Here is a 20479-nt window from a genome sequence, read left to right on the forward strand (position 1 = left end):
GTTGCCACTTCAAGGCCCTGTATATAAAATTGATTTTCTGTCTGCCCATGTGTGTGTTCTCTATACAACTCTAATTTTAGACAGATTGTCTGCACTAATTTTACATGTATACCAAACAGGACACGGATTGAACAATAACGCTACTTTAAAACTTGGTAAGGGCAAGTGTCAGAGGGGGGTAAAAAAACTGCCAGGCAACAATGACTTTTAGAATGCTTACTTTGATTACAGTGGTTCCCAAACACACAATGACTCTCATACATACTTATTCTTTTATAATGGTTTGTCACTTCTTTAATGCTCTCAGTATACAGAGAAAACCTGGGCAGCGTTGGATATTTTCGTGAGTTTTAATATATAATTATGATATTTTTTCAGGGAGAGTAATAATTAAGGGGGGGGGGTTACATTTTCCCTGCATTTTTCCCCTGTGGTGAGGCAAGCGGGACCAATGAACATATGCTAACCTCATACCTACTTCTATTGATTTTATCAATTGTAGTATGAAACTGAAGCAAAGGATAGTCAGCAGTAGCTGCATCTATAGGCCTAAAAGATGAGTGTCCAGAAGTAGAGGACAAACAAAGAACTTCATAGTGTTGAAAACCATTCCAGAAGCAAAGTTTGGTGCCTGGGTTTTTGTTACAACCTCACAAATATAACATCAGTAAGGGCGGTCACAATTTTTTGATGAGATCACAGATTAGTTAAATTCAGGTTTTTAACCAACCTATGTTGATCTTTTATCCAAGAATTGTGACTACAGTTTAAACCATATCGGTAAATATGGCCAAAGCCGGGTGTTTTCCTAGGAATAGGTTTTTTTGCGCAGTGTGAACCGAATTAAACCATTTCGCACCGGCAGAAATGTGTTACATAATTACGCTACGCGTTTGTGTTTTCCTAGCGTGGCACATCAGGGTGGCTATGTTATAGTATATGGCCTTGGCATCAGCTACTCTGTCGTCTGCATGCTCCGGTTTGAAGGGAAAGAAAACACACAAGAGTGAAGAGAACATCGGCAGAACATGTGGCGCATGATGCATTTGACTCCTCCAAAAGCAGTCGGCCAATCACGCCTAACGTAAAGCACTGTCTCATTGTAACATTACCATTTAGGCCCCGCGGAAATTGTCCTTATTCTAGTCATTTTCAATAGATTTTAATTTGTTTTACCTTATTGTTTCCCGGATCGATCAGCGGGATCATGTGTCCGCCGATCGGCTGCCATCTTTATTGTGGTTGCCAGATTCTGTGTTATATTTTTTACAATATTTCCTTTTCTCTCATGAAGTTATGTAAATTGGACGCAAGATCAATACTGCACCTTCGATCTTGTGATTGGTTCTACATACATGCTAATTAACATTGTGAGTGTTTTGCTTATTTATATGAATGATTTTAAAGCACAACTGGCCTTGGGTTCTGTGCTTGCCCCCCTCAAGGAGACAAGTGGAACAAACAACCCACTAAAAAAGTAAAATTAAGCTTGAAAGGGGGACAGTATAGAAAATAAATTTGAAACCTTAAGTGTTAAAAAAAAGCCAGATTAAAAAAAAAAACAAAAAAAAAACACTGCGGCAAAATTTCCAAAAAGTTTCGTTGACTTCTCTAATTTAGGTGCTAGGTTGAATTCGGACAAGGGAAAAAAAGCTGTTCCGCTTACCTCAGTATAACATACTTCTTTTTAGATTTGTTCCAATCACTTTAGATAATTGAGCTTCTACATTATATAAACAGTAGTTTAGAAAAAAAAAAAATTTTTTTTGATAACTAACCCGTTATGAATGACAAGTACTTGACGCAAACCCAGCTTGCGAAACATGTCAATAACAGTCTCCATGGGAGTCTGATCTGTGATTGTGATGGGTGCCTGAAAATACCAAACATGTTTGAAAAAATCCAATGCATCATAATACACTAAAACCTGTCTATAAAAATACTATAGGGAATCTAGAAAGAATATTTTTATTGTTACAGTTTGAGGATTTGTGCTATTTCCTTATAGAATAGGAATAACAGTATGTTAAAAATTTAAATGCAGCAGAGAGCATACTCAATTTAGATGTTTTTAACAGAGAGTGAATCCAAATACTAATATGCTATGATCATATGAAAACAAAAGCGCCACAGAGTCAATTTTGCACCAGCTATAGCATTCCTCAGTTCTAATTTTTCCCTCCCTTAAATCCCAACAAGCTAAAAAAAAAAAAAAAATCTGATACAAAAATTCGTCAAATATTTGACACCGTTATGTGTTCAAAAATTGTTTTTTTCCATTTTCAAGTTAACTTCAAAGTCACTGAATTGGGTGCAAAATCACGTCAAACTATCAGTTTTATGACAATTGTATAGAAAGAGTTCATATTTAGCTGATTTTCTTCATTGAGAAATTGAATAAGAAAAAAAATTAAATATAAAGAGAAGATGTCAGGAACATTTTCATCTTACCAAGTCGAGATATTTCCTAAGCTTTAGCGGTGGGGGCCCAGTCCATGGACTTGGTATGTGACTAGTGAAAACAACTCTTGAACTACCAACTATCTCTTCTTCACTCCTTTTTGTACTTGCTGGAATGTAAATAATATGACATTAACTTAATATTCTGAAAATAATTATCAATAGCTAGAACTTATTTTTTATAGATATCTTTCTTTTCAAAGTAACATGTCATTTTTTTTTTCAAATCTATTCCCGGTTTATTCAGAGCTGAACTTGTGAACTTGGGTATATGTGATCTTCAGTGGTATATTTATGGGGAGGGGCGGCAATAGCCCTTGGAAGCAAATTTGAGGAATGAGTAACCAAGAAAATTAGTAGAATGGGAGAGGGGCAGCAGAATTTATACAGCCCATCATATAAATCTGCCACTCAGAGACTAGGGTGGTGAGTGACCAAACGAGTCATCTAAAGAGTCTACAAGCGAGTGAAAAAAAGTGTGTGCAAGCACATGAGTGATCAAAAGAGTGACCAAGAGCATGTGAATAACCAAAAGTGTGACTTAGAAAGCAGGAAACAGGTCAGTGTGCAACTAAAAATGTGACCTAGAGGGTGTGAAAGCATGTGAATGACTGAAAGAGTTCACTAGAGGGTGAGTAATCATGTGAATAACCAAAAGAAAAGTATGCAAGTGACCAAAAGAGTTAAAGACAATCAGGTGTATTTAGAGCAGTGGGGTCCAAGTGGGTACTAGAACAAGGCGACAAATTTCAAGAATGAGTGGCCGAGAGAATGAGACTAGAATGGGAGAAGGGTTGCAAAATTTGTGTAGCCCACATGTGGAGAAACCATAAATCTGCATCTGGTGATCTTCCATTTTGGGTGTAGCTTGGACAGAGAATTTTTATACAGTTCGTCATTCCCCTCGCTTTCATATCTGTATTTGATTTACTTGGCCGGCTTTTCTGGCAAGTAGCACTGACATTAGGTTCAAGTGACTTTTTTTTAACAAAAACTTGGAAATGCTGTACACATTTTTTTACAGTCCTAATGAGAATATCATGGCTGGCGAGAAATTTTAACAAATCTGATTCGAATGAATCTGATAACGTTGAAAAAATAATAATTTTCACGTTTCAGATTCCAGAAATTTTGAAATAGAAAGCTAGACTAGTTCTTACAAAGGTTTTTAACAGCTGGGTGATGTGAAGATATAAAATTCAAGATTTTTTTCATGGGTGTATGTGTGAGTATACACATATATAAACTGAAGAGCCAAAAAAACTGGTACAGGCATGCGTATGCAAATAAAGAGATATGGAACCAATCAGACTACGGCGCTGCGGTCGGCAACGCCTATATAACACAACAAGTGTCTGGCATAATTGTTAGATCGGTTACTGCTACTACAATGGCAGGTTATTGAGATTTAAGTGAGTTTGAACGTGGTGTTATAGTCGGCGCACGAGAGATGGGACGTAGCATCTCCGAGGTAGCGATGAAATTTGGATTTTCACGTACGACCATTTCACGAGTGTATCGTGAATATTGGGAATCCGGTAAAAAATTAAATCTACGACATCGCTGCGGCCGGAAAAAGATCATGCAAGAACGGGACGACTGACGAGAATCATTAAACGTGACAGACGTGCAACCCTTCTGCAAATTGCTGCAGATTTCAATGCTGGGCCATCAACAGGTGTCAGCGTGCGAACCATTCACCGAAATATCATCGACATGGCTTTCGGAGCCGAACGCCCACTCGTGTACCCTTGATGACTGCACGACATAAAGCTTTATGCCTCGCCTGGGCCAGACAACACAGACATTGGACTGTTGAGGACTGGAAACACGTTGCCTGGTCTGACGAGTCTCGGTTCCAATTGCTTCGAGCTGATGGACGTGTACGGGTATGGAAACAACCTCAAACCTCATGAATCCATGGACCCCTACATGTCAACAGGGGACTGTTAAAGCTGGTGGAGGCTCTGTGATGGTATGGGGCGTGCGCAGTTGGCGTGATATGGGACCCCTGATACGTCTAGATACGACTCTGACAGGTGACAGGTACGTAAGCACCCTGTCTGATCACCTGCACCCATTCATTGTGCATTCCGATGGACTTGGACAATTTCAGCAGGACAATGCGACACCCCACACGTCCAGAATTGCTACAAAGTGGCTCCAGGAACACTCTTCTGACTTTAGACACTTCCGCTGGCCACCTTGATCCCCACCCATGAACATTATTGAGCATACCTGGGATGGCTTGCAACGTGCTGTTCAGAAGAGATCTCCACCCCCCTCTTACTCCTACGGATTTATGGACAGCCCTGCAGGATTAATGGTGTCAATTACCTCCAGCACTGCTTCGGACATTAGTCGAGTCCATGCCAAGTCGTGTTGCAGCACTTCTGCAGGCTCGCGGGGGCCCTACACGATATTAGGCAGGTTTACCAGTTTTTTTGGCTATTCAGTGTATAAAAACCCTCTTTATTGATCATAATATGGAATTTCAGTTCATACTCAATATCTGTTTGAAAAAGTTTATAAATAAATGATTGCAAAAGAACTAAAATAAATATGGTCGAATTTGAATTCAAAGTTACTACAGGAAAAAAGTTAAATCCAATTAATCTATCTTGGATCTGTAAAATGATTACAAATTGCACAGCATGATCATCAACATTCACATAAAATTTTAATAATTGATAATTATTCTATCATCAGTAACAAAATCATTTCCCAGATTTCAATAATTTATAATTATAATTTTTAGCTGCTACATTATTCCTCTGTTCTGGAATCAGCATTACTGCAGAATTTCTTGACCGTGTTCAAAGCCTGATTTACCGAAACTGTTCATGATTATCTGTTATGAAACTGTTTCCCACATTTTGCTTATGATTATTATGCTATCAAGGAAATATACTTTTCATTAATGTTTTACAATCTGAACTTTCGATATTTTTCACACTTATAGCAACAACAAAAAGATTCAGATTTTGAATGTGTTACACCTTGATCTTGTAGTTTGAAAAGCATAATCGGTATTAAGTGACACAGTCGTGATGCACACCAGCAATGTTAAAATGGGCATTAAGAAAAAGTAGAGAAACACAGAATTTTCAAACTTTTATATTTGTTTTTTACCAATTTGATCAAATAAAACAATGTCTGTCTGTCTGTGTCTTCTTGTAGAATTTTTCAAACTAAATTTGTTCACACAAAAATTCATAATTTTTTCCCCTCCAACTTCAAATTATCCAAAAAAATTAAAAAGTTTGAATTATCTAAAATTCAAAAAAATTGATCTGTCTTAAAGTTTTACTGTCATCAATAAAACTTGATTGAAATTGTGATAGATGTGTTAATGTGCAACTTACATATAGCGAGACTTAAATCCCTTCTTAACACAAAGCCCACAAGGTATTGAGAATCTCTGGAGACAACAACTGGGAAACCATTATGATCTGTTGTGTTCAGTAGAGTCTCTGAAATAATTTATTGAACACATGACTTTAAAAATTGCAATAAAATGAATAAAGATACATTTGATTAGTTACTGGATTTTTAATCTGGACTGCAAAGCCATTTTAAATCATATATATATATATATATATATATATATATATATATATATATACAGTGGTACCTTGAGTTAAATTTGTTTCACAAAATTCTTGTATTGTAAACAATCAAAAACTTTCACGCATCAAAAATGTGTCAACAGTGCTTATAATCCTCAGCAGTGTATAATCTGCGCATGCTGATTTTTGACATATAGCTATTAATATCACATATCTGTTAAAAAAATCTATAATTATTAAATTTTGTCTATTATTCCCCTTATTTTGCACACAAGTGTAGTACAGGGTATGATAAATAATTGTGAGTCTGCTCTACTTCCCCATGCGAACTAATTTTTTGCAAGATTAATATTTTGAGGGTGTAAAATATAGGGCATGTTTCTTGCATGGACAAATCAAATGGGGCCTATAAATATTGGGACTCTGAAATTTGCTGCCTTTTGTATTATAAGCTCAAGTTTCCCCCATGCCTCTGCCTCAAAGAACACTGGTGCCCCTAAAAATTCATAAAATTTCCCAGGGCTTGAAACAAGATACAGGCCCTGATAAAATGAATTCAAGGAATTTTCATCATTTTCAGGTTTTCTTCATGATGGAACTTTTTTAAACCACAGTTAAACTGTCGTGTCAAAAACCTCAAATATTGCTTTTCAATATAAAAATTCCCATTGAAAGTACATGAATTGATTGCATATAAAGTTTAAAGTGATAATATTATACAAAGAATACTTAATACGATTGTAAAATAACTTTCTGCTCTCTACAGAATGATTTTGGACAATATATGGAATTTTTTTCTTTTAAAATATAAAATTTGAATACAGCATAACATAAAAGCTGAAGGGAAAACTATGAAACTATTTTATATTCCTTAATTCAAGATGAGAGATTCTTAACCTTCAAAAATTTCTTCAATGGCTTATATATGTGTATTGATATGAACCATCTGCTGTACTCTTTTCATGACAAATAGTTATTCAAAAAGTTCTTTTACACCATATATGTAATGTTGATTCTGTTATTAAATTATCTATGTAATCACTGATACTTACGATACCCTTACTCTGCATAACAATAGAATATAGCTAGCAATCACAAAATACTGAATTGTAGGACTAAAATGCCCTTTAATTTGGCAGTGCTGATTGTATATTATCCTTAAGAAACTCCTATAACTTATTCTCAGTGAAAACTGGACCCATAAATTTGCTAATAATTTGGTAGTGCATGGATGTAACCGCTAAACATCGAGATAAATGGCCTTATACATCGTGGGCTTTATTGAGACAAATCAAGGAATAATTTTTGAATGGCGAGTCTTGTGTAACATGTCAAAAGCCCTCAATGAAAGAAAGGATTCGCCGTACAAGTGTTCAAGAAGTGACTGCTATTGATGGAGACAAACGTTTAGACAATGGTATGCTGCAACTCATCAAGGAGAAAATGAAACATCAAGTGGCTGCATGCCTTCAAGAAAATGACACCCACTTCCAACAAATGCTTTGATTCCAACTAATGGCAATCGAATGTACAGCACACAATCCATTATATATATAAACCATAATTATAAGTATGGTATCTTGTAATGTATCCCATTTTGTGAGGCAGGCTCTATATGAATATATGTTTAAGGTTTGCACACTTAAAAAATGCTACTGATGCTATGTCCCCCTGGTTATTCAACATTTCAGATAATCTGGAGTCTACTGTATATTTTATGTGGAATTTAGTTTTGCTTATAAAAATGATACAAGATGAATGAACAGAATGATAACACAGTACAGAATGAAAATTGCTGAGAGCTTTTGAGTGTTGAATGAGCTTTTTTCTATATTCCAAGCTTGCAAAATCGAGAAACTTGTGAATCAAGTAACCACTGTACATTCACACCAGTATATTTTTGAAAAAAATTCTTACATCATTAGAAGTCTATACAATTACCTATATTATCAATTGTCATGCTATCTTGTGTAATGATGCATAAAGGACCTTCATTTCTTCTGAAAAAAAAAGAAGACGTATTTGAAATTTTAATTGAAAATATTCACAATACAGAGACAAACAATAAAAAACACATATCCCAATTTTTTAAATTATCATGCAGGTAGAATATGGTTTCAGGAGGAAAAATTTCCATTCTAACTGAAAAAAAAATCTTTATGGATTTATAGAGAAAAATCAATTTTTAAAATTTAAATTTTTTTTGTTATAACTTACTTTGGCCTCATCACGTCAGCAGCTAATGTTGTGTGGGCAAATTCTTCTTTATTGTCCAAGAAAGGGTAGCCATTTAAGTGAATATGAGCATCATATCTTTTTTTTGTTAAGGAATATCATAACTTATCAGTTTGAACATAAAACAAAAAATTATATAATTGACACTCGTTATAACAACTGTTTTAGCGACCATTCCATTACAATGATCTGTAGGATAAGTTCAAAATGTTTCATATAACCATGTTTTCATATAGCATGACTGACCTACATGTTTTTACTTTCGATTTTGAACAACTTTTGACTTTTCAATATTCGAGAGGACGATGAAGGTAGTTACAACAACCATTGACTGCATTTATTATTATAACTGTACATTGACTGTATTTATTATAGTGTACTTAACAACGCACATGCACTTATATCCCATATAAAACACATTGTGTTACTCCAATATCAAATGCATCACATAAATTAAGCATGAAATATATTGAGACATTTCTCTGTGGTTCAGATGCACTTTTCATAGTGTTAATATATATAAAATGATAGATACTTTGCATATGTTCCTCCAGTCCTTTGAGTATATAATAATTATACAGGACTTTTACTATATAACAGTAGAACCCCCTCTTAAAGAAACCCCTCAGATGCGACCACATCTTCTTTTACAACCACATAATAATTTCCCCCCTGTATAATAAAAGCATGCATTTCAAACCCCTGATTAACGGTCATCCCACATTTATGGAAATTTTTTTTGTCCTGCTGGTGACTGCAAAAGAGAGGTTTTGCTGTAATAAAAATAGAACATGGTGATTTCATGGATAACTGTACACAAGTTCATGTTCAACTTATTTACAATAACTTATTATTGTCATCATTAGATTGAAAGGATACATCCCTTCTTTTCCAAGAGCATCACCGACCCACTTGCTAGCCATCACAGCTGCCATCAATGGTACTATATAATTTACACTTCCGGTCAGCTCACACATGATGACGACTAAGGAAACTTTTTTTTCCCACAAATAATATTAATTAGATATTTTCTTTACCGAAAGTATAATTTATCACAAACTTTTAAAGTCAAAAGAAAAAAAAAACAGTAATCTTGGTAGGAAAGATAAAATAGAAATATCAGTTTCTTTGCATTGTTCAGTTGCACTATTACACTTTATAATGAACTTTTTATTCACTAAAGAAAATGCAAGGTGCACTCTAAAAGTTTGGTGAATGGTTTCAGAAAATAAAGGAAACAGAAGACAGATACAAACAAAATACCTTTGTTGGCCTACAGAGTAATCTCCATTAGCTACAATACATTTTTGACAACAGTTGTAAAGCTGCTGAAAACTTTCAAGCAAAAGGTTTCTTTGGAATTGTCCGAAGCAACAATATGTTACTCTTGCTTAGAGGTAGGTCTGGTACATCTATGAATCATCTGCAAGCGTCTGTCGCACTCGTTTTTGATGATCTCTGGTGTTCTCCTTGCTAATGATCAACAAAAATGCAGCTCTGTAGCTCATCATAAACAGTTTCCTTTCTGATGAGAAAGCATTTGAACTAATCTTGAACATATTTTTGATTCACTGCGCTTGTGTTCCGTACACTTTCATCAATATTTTTGGGTCTCCATTGTAGTTTTTCCCATTTTGTAGCAAAACTTGATATTTACACATTGTTCCATTGCATCGTGACATTAATTTTTACACTCATATGTTCTATTGGTTGCCTTGGGCAAACTCTGCTTCAGCGTAGTGTTCTTATTGCTAGGGGCAATTCTTTACATGTGTCTCAAAATGCATGCATGAACACATGTTTATAACATGAATTGTTCTTTACATATTGGACCAAATTTTTTGAGTGCACCTTGTACAATCATAACATATTGATTAATCAAAAGACCAAACAATTCTGAAATTGTGATAATTAAAAGCTTGAATATACACACAATTAGTTTTGCCAAATTTTATCTAATGAGAAACTGAAAGGGCCCCTGAAATTTAACACATTAACCAGGTTAATTGATTGCCAATCACAAAACTGTTTCAAAAATGAAAATTAGAAAATTATTATAAATATATACAGGGTGTGTACATAACAGCACACACATCATCACAACATTTTACTTGCAAACCTTTGATCCTAGAGGAACACTTCCAATTAGAAAAAGTATCCAAACAACGTATAGAACTCAGATATGTGACTCATGTTGCAAGGGGGTTGTTTATATTAAAACAAAAATTTTATTCATTTATTAATTAAAATTAACCTTTCACATGAACACCCCATGCTCAAAAACTTAAGTAGAAAGTTAGTGCCATCTCTCCGCTGAGACCAACAAAAGAAATTCCACATTTCTAAGGGCAATATTTACTGAGATATTTAAATTTAAAAAATTGAGGAAAAACTGCACGAACTTATTCACACAGTTTTTTTTTCTTTTCAAATAGCTATTCATTGATCACTGCTTCATATACTTGAAAATGCACAGTTTCAAAATACATCCAAATTGTTCAGAGAAGAGGAAGCACTTTCCTGCTACAATCCTAAAGCTCTTGAGGCTTTCTATAAGCTTGATTTCCCAAAATATTGGATCTGTTTCACATTCATCATCTATTTACTTAGATACAAGGTCATCCTCCAGTTATATAGCAAATTCATCCACCCCTCATTGCATACTTAAAGAGCAACATTTAAAAATCATTTAAAAACACAAAAGGATTATACCAGTAGTTCCTTTGCCACCTTTTGTCAGGCACAGCATCTCAGAATAGTCTAACAAAAAACCTTTTCAAAGCACCAAATTGGCACACATCAATATCGGCAGCTCATCTTGATGTCAGTAGGAGCCGCGATGTGCACTTTGAGAAACACTGGATCAACTTTTGAAAGATGAGAAGCATTTTTTTGCCACCCAGATTGAAATATATTTTCATGTTAAACAATCTCATTTCAAAAATAGGTGTATTATTTAACATGGTATTGTAATGAATGACACAAAGAATACCTTTCACATAATATGAAGTTTAACCACATAAAATTTCAATAACCTTTTTCAGCTACAAATTTGTTCATATGGCCCTTATCAGGTTCACGATCTGGGAATATAGTTTTGGCAAATTATATATTCACTCCATCTCACAGTTTTGTCATTTGCAAAAATTTGACAGCATTAATTCTCAGAGGTAGAAAAGATAAATATTGTCACCAAAATATTTTAAAAGCAATGATGGTGGAAAAAATGAATGTGGGTAGCACATCAAACATATATTGAAAAAAGGAAATGCAGTCAAAAGATTGATAACAAAAATGATTAAAACCTGTCATTCTTGTGACACCAGCTAAACATGCAGCCGCTCCTACCATGGCATATAAACCCGGTGTTATACAACTCTCACCTTTTGGACAAGTATTTTGAAACAACCATGAATCACTATAAGCACTGAGAAGAAAAACAAAAGTAATAATTATTGGCCATTCAAGACTTGTTCTTTAAATTGTGCATCAAGACAATCATTAACATTTAATTTACTGAATGTTCACATTAACTATGTTACAAACTCATACTATTCAATATCTTACTAACATGGCTATTTGTTCCATCCCAATACCAATCATCCTGCCCATGATAGCTCCCATAGCCATACTTGGAATAAAAAGCCCTGCTGGCACCTGAAAAAATAAACAAACTATAAAAAACTGAATAGACTCAGTTTGTTTGCTTCATTTTTTTTAATGCCCAAAAAAATAACACACGCTTTGTAACGTTAAAACAAACTTAAATCAACAAGGATTTCATGCTCACAGTAAATAAAAAGAAATGAATATAGATTGAATATCAAGAGCTAATTTTTATTTAAGTCAATAGCAAATTTCACATGAAAATTTTTTTCTGATACTCTGAAAACCAATTTCGTCTCACAGTCAAACTTCATTAACTCAAAGTGCTTTTAAATACATATCGCATCATAATATTAAAAATCTTAGTTATAAAAATTTGAAAGTATATCACTTCAAATAATGCATGAAATAATTATGATTTTCTGAGAATTATTGACAAAAAATAATTAGTAAATGGTGATTAAGTGATTCAATCTGAACAGAATAGAATCTGAACAGAACTCTGCTATCTGAACAGAATTTTGATGCTCAATAGAACTAAAAATCAACAGGGTAATTAAAACAAACAAATGCATACAGTAAAACCTCCCAACAATAGCCCTTAATGGGACCATGAAGATGTGGGTGCTATTAGGAAATGGCCTTTATTGGGAATGATCATTTTATATTAAAAAGAAACTAAAATTTGCAATCTATATAACATGTAAAATGAGAATCCATTCTGTAATTGATTATGATAGTTATATCTGATATGTGACAATTTAAACTCTCCTTCAACATTACAAGTGGATGCCAAAATTTGTGCCGGCTGACCAAGCATCTAGTTGCGCTCCTGTCAATCAATCTACAGTGCTATTTTGGCATCCTAAAATTTAGGCTTGCAGTGCTGAGATAGAACACAACAGAAATGACTTGGCAAGAAACATGGACAAAGATGGTGTACTAATAAACCTCCAAATAGTTTTTTATTCCCATCCATGATCAACTAGACCATATATGCTTAACCCGTGAGGCGTGGATCAAAAATGGCCCGCGATCTAAAACCTAAAATTTTGTAAGAATGAACTAAAGCGACACATTCTCAGATAACTCAAGTGGCTCTCAGCAAAAATTTACAGATCACTTAAGTGATCCTTTTTCTTTCTCCACTGCCTTCAATATTCCCTTCTAGCACTAGAAGAGACTTCCTTAAAAATCAGTTTGAAAATTATTTTTCTCATAGCGATATGCATATTTTTTTCTTAACTCCATGTCCAAAGTGGCTGTTGTTTGAAAATCATTGTACGGAAGTTATCCATAATGTTAAGTCTATAGGACGCGTTTGGTTCAAACAAAACGTGGCTGTTGTTCAAATATTACCATTGTTCGGAGATGGCCGTTACAGGAGAGAGAGGTTTTAATGTATATTATTTACTGGAAACATTTATAATTCACCTGTTAAACAAAAGGTGAATACAGTAAAGCTTAACTACAATGCTAAGTTAAATTCCTGATGATATAACAATATTTTTTACTGTGATAAATACCTTTATGATATTTTTTTAGAGATTTCAAAACTCCTACAATGGTATTTTCAATCTCTCTCAAAATCACCTTTAATACATTTTTAAACTCCTCACCAGTTTTTGTTCTTCCAAGGGTATCTAATAACAGGGGTATGTTTTTATTAAAAGTGTTTATTATATTTTTGGTTTCAGTGCTTTCTGTGTAGTACACAAAAATGTAATGCAGAGTGAACCCCTTTAATGGAGTAAAAATAAAGCATCCAACTGAGTTTTAGTAAATCAAATTATCAATTATAATTTCTACTGCAAATAAATACTTATAAGAGCATTTTCTGGTGGTACTAACACTGTCTTAAAAGAGATATCGACAACAGCATAAATTTGCTGGCGGGTGATGACAATGCCAGTGCTTGATACAATGGTAATCAAACTACATTGAAATTTTTTTTTGATATTTTGAGGCAACACTATAAATCCAACTTACCTTGATACCAAATGTGAAAACTGTGATGACAAGTTTAAATACTAATGCGAGTGACAGAAGTGCAAGAGAACTGTACACACCAGAGTTTGCTTCAGCTATCTCTAGCGGACTGTTAACTTTCGTGAAATTTCTATTGTAGTCACTATCAAAAGAAAAGTTATAATTTTTGTCAAAGCACACACACATCTTTTTATTAAATGCATTTCATAGAAAAATAATTAAATTTTCTGTAACTTTTGAAGTTGTGCATGCACGTGTGATGAAAAATTATGAAAACTATTATTATACCATAGCAGTGACACATCAGCAATACCACACTGACTGAAAAGCAGCTTGATCAAATCACTCGTGTTCATTCGGGTGTAGATATTTGGGAAATTAATCAGTGCAGTAATAGCTGTGATAGATAATACCTAAATAAATTGAAAAAAGTGCTTTAGAAATCATATAAAAAGAAAAAGTAAGGTGAAAGGGTAAAGTAATGTCACTGTGATGACTGAAAAAAAAACACCACATAAATAAATTTGTGTAGTATTTTAAAATTTATTTTCATTTATTTTTAAACTTTTGGTAACCAAGGTACACCTTGTCAACTCATATGCAACTCAGTGTATTGATATTTACGTCAGTCTATAATATATTGTGCATATACATATTTTTTTCTTCCTGTATAAGTGAACAAATTTCTTCTTAAAAAAAACCCACTTTTTGATCAAATATACCTTCTTCATGAAAAGAAACAAGTTAAACTGACAAGAGATTGCATAAACAAACAAATGCGAGTATACACCACCAAAAGTACAAAACTGCACTTGAGAACTATCTTGTAAGTTGGGCTCAAGTGTGATGAGAAATACTGGATAAAGCTGCAAAAATATTACTTGACATTTTTGCATATTGAAATAAATTAATAAAGCACTATTTCATAGGCGCTGATTCCCAGACTTGTAAAATCTGTAGTTTGTCATGAGCTAAAATATTTTGCTGCTGAAGAAAATGTGTCATTAAACGAAATGTAAAATTGGGAATTGCGTAGAATCACCATACTACCCGTTTTCTCGACATTCCCATTTTTTCTGTAATTTTGACCGGCCGACATTTTTAGTGAAGTCTCTTGAATTTTTATTTTTCACTGAAATCAAGGGTTAAAATTATTTTAGCAACACATAAATTATCTTATGATAATTTGATTGTAGAATTTATCTCAATCCACTGCAATTTGCAGTGTACCACTTCATTTTCCACCACTAGTGATTTTTCCGGTGATTTAAGCAATAAATTACAACTTTGCTTATTTTTGCCATCATATTTAGGGACAATTGCTGATTTCCCAAACTTGAAATCCTAATTTCTCATATTTTTCCTGAGAAAATGTGACCAGCCTGGAATTGCGAAGACAGTCTTTTCTTTAAAGATTTTTCATTCAAGTGAAGCACAATTTGAGGATTTTTAGAGATTTTTCTATAAAGGTATAGAAAATCTGAAGAATCTGGTTTTGACCGAAAGATTTTAATAAAGCTAAACAATTAGAAGGCTTATGGGTAAATCAAAAGCATTGGCTCCAAGGCTGGACAAATCCTTAAAAATTTACATACCCGAATCAATACTTTTTATGCTAGAATCATGGGCTGGACAAATTTATTTATCCAATGTGCCCAGGGCATGTTAAAATTTTGACCGGACATCAGGGCCATCTTAAGAGCACTATGCCCCCCCCGGCCAAGTGGTTATTCTGAGCCCTACCAACAAATTTACATGTATGCTCCTAAAAAATTTCAACTATATTTCATTTTTGTGAGGCCTCTCTTCAAGACGACCTCTTGGGCTCCACCTCTGAGGAAGAGGTAGAGCCCAATCCCTGGGTTGTGCCAGAGTAGGCCCCATGCATTTTTCAATACATGCACGATTCTAGTGTATAAAAATATTGATCCTCCACTCCAATCAGTATTTTTTATATGCTAGAGTCGTGCACGTGGTGAAAAAAATACATACCCGGTAAAACTTTTTACATGCCCTGCGCATGTCAGGCAGCCCTGATTGGCACCTATGCTATACTACTTTTACATTTAGTTTTAATGGTAAGAGTATTTAGGGTTCCAATGTGTTAGTAAAACAGAAGGAAACATACTTCTGATATTGGATACTGGCCAAGTTTTGACTCCTTCCTGTATCGGCACCAACGAATATTTCCTTTGATAAAACACGAACCAACAATACCCTAGTTATGCATAAGTAGATCAGAAATTTTACAATTAAAATCCAGGCAAATTCATAGGCGTTCAAGTAATTTTAGAATGAAAAAAAAAACTTGAAAAATATAATAAAGCTTGTTCAGATAACTGACAGCATATTTTTACAGATTTACAGAAAATCAATTGAAAATATTGTGCAGCGATTCTCAATCTCTTTTGACTCGCTGAACCCTTTCTGGTATATAATTTTTTATGGTGAAGCCCTGTAGGCCGTTTTTTAATTTATTCATCAAAGTTACTGATTTATTTCTATTATTTAAAAATATAATATTTTTTTCAAAAATTTACTGTTTCTTAAAAATTTCCCTCGAGCAGCCCCAAGGGCTCCGCAAACCACTGGTTGAGAACCGCTGATATAGTGCAACAAGACAATAGAGCACACCTAAATAACACTAATAAGCTGGCCATTCAATTGAGCTTTTTCAGTCATGACTAAGTGCACAGCATTGCATATAAATGTATAATGCTGAGATTTTCGGATGTATTTCCAGACAAGTTGATTAAGTAAATGCATATATGTTCAGAAGTACATGGATCAGAAATTTAATAGACATCATATTGATGCTAAGGAAAAGAATTTTCATATAAAAATTAAGACTATATTCAGATCATCAATTTAACATGACTGACCCCAAGAATTCCGAGCAGCACCATGGGCACCAATTCGAAGAATATCCAGGGCCTCGTGTTTTCAACATAGAACATGACTAAGTGATCATTGCCAAATGGATTAATGGAACGTAACACAAAAGCTGCAACAAGAGCGCAGAAAAACGACCTCCATAATGTTTTCAGTGGGAAGTAATAGCTGACCTGCAAATAAAAAAAATAAATAAAAACAATATCCAATTCAAATTTGAATCAATTCTTTATTGAATATTTCATTTATTACACATATTAAACAAATATAATATTTATTTACTAAACAAAAAATAAGATGATATGTGAAGTTCACATGGAAAAAAATTTTGCAAATTCAAAGACCTAGAAAGCAAATTAAAAAAATAGCCAAAATCAAATTTATATACATTTTCAAACCACTTGCATCCTTTCTTTAAATTCACTACCTGTCCTGTATGAATCACAGTATAGATGAAAAAAAAGTTTATTCAGTACTGCACAAAAGCTTATCATTCTGCGCTTGATGATAAGGAACACTCAACATTTACAGACTATTTCGTGTACAGATGGTGCAAATGCATTAATATGGAATTTTGTAAGTAACGAATATATCTTCATTAACCACAGCATAGTCCTTCAACCAGAGAAAGTATTACCATGGACTGAGGGCTGCCAAAAGTATGTGATCAGCTGCTAAAGATGCTTAACTTTCAAACAATTTTTCAAGCATTGCTTAGTAAAAGAAAATTATAAAGGTAATCAGTATCAGTTTTATTTTAATGCAAATGTGAAACCAGAAGAAAGTCGATTTATTAACAGAAAGAAAATTTCGTACTTCTTCAAGACTGAATAGCACACCTCCTATTGGAGCTCCAAATGCCACTGATACACCAGCTGCAGATGCTGCTGAAAGTATCTAAAATTGAAAAAAGTATGTGATGAATGAAAAAATAACATAAATATAACGTAAAAACTAAGACATAAAATTAACATAAACATAAAAAATAAATTTTCATCAAGAAAAACATTTGCTAGGAATTTGTACCTCTCTTTTTTTTGCTTCATTGCGACCATACTTTGGGAATAAGTAAGAAAAGATGTTTCCTATGCAACAAGCTGTATGAACGAGAGGTCCTTCTTTACCTAAGCTCAAACCTGATGCTACTGCAAGCATCATGCAAACAGACTTGATGGTTAAAGTCCATTTTCCAAGATACCCTCGGATAATGAAACCGCTCAAAATGGTTTTGATCTAAAAAAAGTTAAGAAAAAGAAACAATCATATGAAATACCAGTATATATGTGTGTATATATAATAAATTCAAAATAAGCAGTTCTTAAATCTCAACTGGGAAGAAAAACTAACCTCTGGAATTCCCGAGCCACATGCATATGGGGCAAAAGTTCTGACAAGCATGACAGCAAGAGAAGAAAACAAAAGACTCCACAGTATGTACATTATGTACTCTATAATGTAAGATCCAACATTTTTACGCATGTAGCCAAATTCTTCCGGCCATGTTAGCCACTAGAAAAAATAAAAAAATATATTCAGGCAAAAAATAATTTTCAATTCAATATACAGATACATGTATATTATACACATAATTAGATTTGACATGTTCAGAGCTGTCTACATCCTCAATTATCCATCAGAAAGCTATGAAACTCCAGAAAGGTCTTAATGAGCAGATGGGAAAGAAACAGAGCAAAAAAAAAAAAAAAACTCGATTCAGACTTCACTATCTGTATGGTGGTACATATAGGAAATTGTTAAGTAATCAAATTAATACATTTTATTGACAGAAATGGCAGAATGTATCCTGCATATATGCTGCTGATAAGGTTATAGTCATACATGAAATGCATGTCCACCTTTTCCCGATTCTAAAAACCAACAATCCCTTCTGCAATCCCGTACAGAAATAAAGGTAAGTGGCAAAACCAGCACTTTATGCATACAGTTACAGTGCTGCCTAGCAGTTTATGACTTGCATTTACATGCCACCATACATACATAATACACTGCCACCATCCATTGTATTGTTGTTCAGAATAAAATTGCGTATTCAGATGTGTCTATCACCCCCTTAAAGTTTTCCCCACGAGTTCTGAACAACCCCCGTATATATATTATACATACTCTTTTATAATAAGAAAGATGACAAAGATGATTATGCTTGAAAAAAAGATCACATTTAACTTTTCTTTGAACATCAGGGCATGATAGCACATCAATACATACCTGCCCACATTTATCACCTTCATAGAAAGTATCATCTGATGACCAGCAGCATTGCTCCCTATTAAGCCAGAAAGCTTGAGGACAAATGCCTTCTTTCAGATCTTTCATCCATTGGCAACCAATATCTATGACACCAGCTACTACACCTGTGAAAAAGCAAATAATTTTTAAAGATACAGTAGACTTTTGATAATCCAGTTATGTGCTAATATTATCTCATCCAGTAGCCTAACAATTTTAAGCTGGTTTTCTTCAAACGTAGAAGAGGGAAACATGTCACTGCATTGTCTGTGAGCAAAAGTTCATATTATTCAAATGGGCTTTTAAATTAACTTCCAGTAATTCGGCACATCCTTATATGTGTCAGATTAATGATAGTCAACACGCACACACACTGTGTACAAGAAAAAATACTTCATGTCTATAATTCAATTAAATGATACATAAAATAATATTGATGATGAATCAACATTTTAAAAAAAAATTAGTTTGCAATAGTGGCTATTTTGTTAACATTTTATTACAACACAATCTATACAAAAAAGCAGCAAAAGTTTGATTAAGGTACTTTCAATTCTTAACAAGATTCTTTTTTCCCACTGATATAACTAATTGCTTCTCTGCATAATCATAAATGATGAAAAAAATTCAACACTTTTCCATTCTGTTTAATTTGAGCTGTGGTGGATTTCTTCCCTCTACATTAATATACCTTGATTACCTCAGGCAAAGTTAGGGTTAGCTTGAGACAAAATTCTCACTTGTGAGACATTATTTCAGTGCCACATCAAAAAAATGACCCAGAAACTCAGATTTGTAAACACCAAGCGTATACATCGAAATTAAACCTGCAAATAACTCCATCCAACACATTCATTTTGCAGAAAAAATATTTTTTTGAATTTTTTTCCTCAAATTATTTTTACCCCTTCTATAAAAGACTACATAAATCAAAATTAAAAAAAAAGAGGCAAAAGTATAAAAAGACCTCATAACATACCAGCAGCAAGCCCAACCAAAAGCACGCAAAGCCACCCTGACCAGGCATCGTGAAAGCCTCTGATGAGATCACATATAGAGTCCTTTTTCTTAACAATATATCTGTGTCTCATACGATCCCTGACGATGTCTCTCTGCCAATCAATGGTATGGAAATCATCGTATTGCCCGATCCCTGGCGGGAGATCTTCCATTTCGGCACTGGACCCTGAAAAATTAATCATGATTTCATACAACAAATTAGTATCATTGATCTGAACAAAAAAAAAAAAAAAATTGGTTTCACGAGCAAACATTTCCAAATACCAAAACAAAATTTTTTTCATCAAGAGAAAGAAAGCATTGTTGTAATGAAATATTTCTCTTCCAGCCAGAGATTCCCACCTTACTATAGTGTGTGGAGATGGTTGTGATACATTTCTTCTATGTATTCGGGCAAGCTTTTGCCAAGTGTGTCAATTTCATTTGATTATCATTAACCTTTCAATGGCAATGTTTCTAAT

At 33.9% G+C, this 20479-nt stretch overlaps 1 protein-coding gene across 4 annotated transcripts in view; it reads right to left on the reverse strand.

The window, feature by feature from the left end:
• ClC-c (chloride channel protein 3) overlaps positions 1-20479 on the reverse strand; it is a 61443-nt gene that overhangs the window by 2242 nt on the left and 38722 nt on the right. For 3 of the 4 annotated variants that reach the window (XM_089249775.1, XM_089249773.1, XM_089249776.1), the window contains 17 exons: positions 19978-20184; positions 18978-19123; positions 18099-18260; positions 17778-17984; positions 17568-17648; positions 16742-16924; positions 15988-16077; positions 14148-14272; positions 13860-14001; positions 11836-11921; positions 11570-11691; positions 9144-9258; positions 8247-8342; positions 7971-8029; positions 5826-5933; positions 2452-2570; positions 1779-1873 (listed from right to left, as the gene is read on the reverse strand). In XM_089249775.1, the coding sequence (XP_089105901.1) occupies positions 1779-1873; positions 2452-2570; positions 5826-5933; positions 7971-8029; positions 8247-8342; positions 9144-9258; positions 11570-11691; positions 11836-11921; positions 13860-14001; positions 14148-14272; positions 15988-16077; positions 16742-16924; positions 17568-17648; positions 17778-17984; positions 18099-18260; positions 18978-19123; positions 19978-20184 (2143 nt within the window). The remainder of the gene's footprint in view (positions 1-1778; positions 1874-2451; positions 2571-5825; positions 5934-7970; positions 8030-8246; positions 8343-9143; positions 9259-11569; positions 11692-11835; positions 11922-13859; positions 14002-14147; positions 14273-15987; positions 16078-16741; positions 16925-17567; positions 17649-17777; positions 17985-18098; positions 18261-18977; positions 19124-19977; positions 20185-20479) is intronic. The other variant, XM_089249774.1, reaches the window with a different exon arrangement.

The sequence above is a fragment of the Pholcus phalangioides genome, unplaced genomic scaffold (assembly GCF_987345545.1).
Source record: "Pholcus phalangioides strain wild (caught in Gottingen) unplaced genomic scaffold, Ppha-v1.0 ptg000022l_1, whole genome shotgun sequence".
NCBI classification, from domain to species: Eukaryota; Metazoa; Arthropoda; class Arachnida; order Araneae; family Pholcidae; genus Pholcus; species Pholcus phalangioides.